We start from the raw sequence: 3,869 nt of genomic DNA on the forward strand, positions 1-3,869 counted from the left end.
AGATGCCTTTCCATTGTTCTAGTATGCAATGCAGCTTTGAAAGCATCTCCAAGACTCTCTATTTCTTAACTCATAACCATTTAAGGTCATATGCATTACAATGCAATACCAAACACATATGCTCATTAGGTCTCATGTAAAGAGGGGTCTTATTATACACTTTCATTCACGAACCTTATTTTGAAATCTGCTACTGATTCATTATACTCCTCGTTAATACTGGTAAACTCATCTACATAGGGTCAGAATTATCCCCATATTGCCCGTTGAATAACCTTAATTACACAAAATTAATATGTAACAATACATTAACACTTTAAACCACAAAACTAACACTAAATACAGAATTACTTAAACGAAATCAGAGATGCACGCTAATCCGAAGCTATGCCGAGCAGTTCTCCTGTAGTGAAATTAATGATGATGCTGGTGATTCACTTATGGAGTTCGAAGATTCTGTGCTTTCCTGCAACATCTCCTTGATATCTGTGAGACGGGCAACCACTTCTTTCATGGTTGGTCTGAAATCCCTTTCTATTGCAAGGCACTCAAAGGCCAATTCGGCAGCTGCAGCAACAGTGACCTTCACCTCGTGATTTCGTCCAATCCTCAAATCTGGATCCACCAACTCATCCAACACACCTCTTCTGATCCTGTCCGTGGCCATGTTAGCAAGGCTGATTTCATTTCTATTTCGCATAGTATCCACGGCCACTTTGGCAGAGATAATCTCCATCAAAACAACTCCTAAGCTGTATACATCAGACTTCTCAGTGAGCTGGAAGCATTGATGGTACTCTGGGTCAACATACCCGAGCGTACCTTGCGGAGCAGTTGTGATATGTGAGACATTCAGAGGCATCAATCTGGAAAGCCCAAAGTCTCCAACTTTTGCTCTGAAATCTTCGTCGAGAAGAATGTTGCTGGATTTAACATCTCTGTGCAAAATGGGCGGATTGAAGTTGTGGAGATACGCCAGGGCCTGAGCAGTTTGTATTGCAATGTTTAATCGAGTTGCCCAAGGCAAGCCTGTGAGGGTTCTTCGGCTCCCATGAAGGTGATCAGACAGGGTCCCATTTGGCATAAACTCGTAAACAAGTAGTAGCATTGGACTCTGCGGGCACGTACAGCCATAGAGACGAACAAGGTTTGGATGACACAGGGATGACAATATTTGTACCTCGTTGAGAAATTGCTCAACTGTTCTGCAGCTATCCTGATAAAGCCTCTTCACTGCTACAGCTCGTCCGTCGTTAAGTTTACCCAGGTATACCACTCCATACCCTCCATCTCCAAGTAACTTCTCCTCGTCAAAGAAATTTGTCGCCTGGTGAAGTTCTTGATAGGGAAATATGGACAAGTTGCCTATCTTATACATTGGGTAACCTGCTTCCATAACGCTTCTCTGATATTTACTCTTATCACCACGAAGCTCACGGGTATGAGCTCGCTTTCTTCTCTTTACATATAAAATACAAAGCATTGCTAGTGCTGCCATCAGTGAGACTCCTCCCACGGAGCAACCTGTATTAAGAACATTCTAATTAGATATAACACTTTTTAACAGTTAAGCGATTAGCAGTATTTAGATATTTTATTATTTAATTTTTATTAATGGAAATTTATTTTTCATACTCAACCTGGCAATATTTAAGAACAGTCCTATCAAAATTATGGAGAAGATGTAAGAGAGAGAACAAACAAAGCCATTTACCACACATTTAGCTTTCATGTAAAAATTGTGGACATTAAAGAGGAAGGGATGCTTACCGAGAGCAATAGCAGTCCTTTTAGCAGTGTCAGACCCACCTGCACGGTCTCAATTATAAAAAACAAGGGAAGAGGGAATTATAAGTAGTATGTTTAGCAAATACAGTTAAAAACTGATTTCTTTGACATAAAAGTTTGACGCTTTTCCTTCTTCATCTGTCAAATAGGTAAACAAGGACGTAGGACTCTTACCTTTGCAACTCAATTGTGTCGAATTACTGATGTCGTAAATGCAAAGCTCTTTCTTTGATTCGCAATGCTCACAGCCTTTGCTGAAATCCCATTTTATTGGGAAACCATTGTATATACTTCCAAGCAACGGTCGATTACTTCTGCCGAGTTTTTGAGCAGGTAGATGTACTAATGATTTACAATACGTATCCAAATTCCACTCTGAATAGTACCAAGTCTTATTACATTCTAGAACATATAATTCAGTGGGCTGGTACTCTCTGATATCTTCGCTGCACTCTCCCCATAGACTTATATTCATGTACTCATCAGAAATGCGAAACTGGGGGCTAGACCAGAATTCCATTGTATGATTACTGGTCGACGGGTCGCATGCATCTCCCCAAATATTTCTATCAACTATTGTCATGTATTTGATGGGAAACTCTTTCCGGTGGCCAAAAGGTCTTAGCAGATAGTATTGGTAGCCATTGATAGTAAGTGAAATCATATTCACTTTACGATCACATTCAAGCTGAAGAGCAGGGTCACCGCAGCCGCTGCTCTTTGCTCCGAAGGGATATTCGAAGGTTCGATTCCCACATCGGAAGACTTCTGGACAAGCCGAGGATGAAGTAGCGAGGTATGCCATGAATATTGTGAGGACAAGAGAAAGGTATACAGTGGTTAGACTGAAATACTGAGAATGGTATATATGAAGGGGTAGTCCTCTCATTTTCATCAATACTTACAACAGTCAGAAGAAATGAGTTAAATCAGGGGAACATGAATGGCAGTTTAATAGCAAAGGAGGACGGTGGGAGAAGGCAAGAAAATGATGAAGTGTGAGGAAGACCTTTGGAAAAATACCGAAGTCAATACGCAAATTTGACTGCTCTTTGGTGACCGACATCAAAAGTCGGAGTCAATTCACCAATTTGGCTATTCTATGAAGTCAAATTTAACAGACGGATCGCACATAACGCCTTGTTAATTCCACGCGCTTTCTGTATAGTTTACGGTCGCAAATTATGACGGAAACATCTGAGTTCCGCGAAAGTTGCGCTAAGTTTGAGCGTACACTCGAAGGTCGCAGATCATTATAAATTATGTTTGGGACATATCTAAGAAAATCACTCCACTAACCAGGGAAATTGCATGGAATGCAAGGAAATATAAAATATGGGTTCACCTTTTCTTTTATGTTGCTGGAGAAATTCCATATGAAAGATGCACAGACTTTAATTATTCATATTAAATGCACTGTAAATATTTTAATTAAATTGTAATGATGTAATCGTAAACATTACATAGATGGTATTAGTCCTTGTCTATATAGATAGAGATTAATATTTTCGTTGTAGTTATTTGAAATACCTTCTTGGAATTGGTGTAAGAGACAATATATAGAGTTAAATTAAGGTTTGATCTACTCAAAAATTTCAAATCTTAATTTCTTTTAATGTTTTGATTGGTGTGTCATATTTTTCCACCATTTTTACATATCTTTCTATTTGTAAATTTGAAATAAAAATGTTAGACCAATCAAAATTGAGCAAAAAATTTAACCTAATGTTTTCACAGAGCCTCCAAACTGTACAAGATGGCATTCCCTCACTAGTCCACATGCCTAGACTATGCTTCCACATTTCACATACTCCTTTAGACACAGTGATCCACATTTTGCATGCTCATAGAAACATGGTAAATGTTGAGAAAAAAGTAATTATGTTCTCCTTAGGAGCCTCTTATGGATGTTTTTCTAGATTTGCATTTTTTGCATTTCTTGAATCATTGGCTTTTTCAAATTTATTTGATCAACCCTTGTAGTCTCCCTGTAGTAACACTCTTTTCTAACATTAACTCTATAAAGCACTTTGCTAGAGAGAGTTTCCCTAAGGTCAAATTTTTTTTGTCCTTTATTCTCA

At 38.6% G+C, this 3,869-nt stretch overlaps 1 protein-coding gene across 1 annotated transcript; it reads right to left on the reverse strand.

The window, feature by feature from the left end:
• Positions 1–202: 202 nt before the first annotated feature.
• LOC131049905 (LEAF RUST 10 DISEASE-RESISTANCE LOCUS RECEPTOR-LIKE PROTEIN KINASE-like 1.4) lies at positions 203–2,680 on the reverse strand. The gene is made up of 3 exons (XM_057983988.2): positions 1,963–2,680; positions 1,771–1,809; positions 203–1,524 (listed from the first exon to the last, which is right to left on the reverse strand). Exons 1-3 carry the CDS (start codon positions 2,675–2,677, stop codon positions 386–388), a joined length of 1,893 nt encoding a protein of 630 aa, XP_057839971.2. The 5' UTR covers positions 2,678–2,680; the 3' UTR covers positions 203–385.
• Between the last annotated feature and the right edge of the window lie 1,189 nt (positions 2,681–3,869).

Source organism: Cryptomeria japonica, chromosome 2 (genome assembly GCF_030272615.1).
Source record: "Cryptomeria japonica chromosome 2, Sugi_1.0, whole genome shotgun sequence".
NCBI classification, from domain to species: Eukaryota; Viridiplantae; Streptophyta; class Pinopsida; order Cupressales; family Cupressaceae; genus Cryptomeria; species Cryptomeria japonica.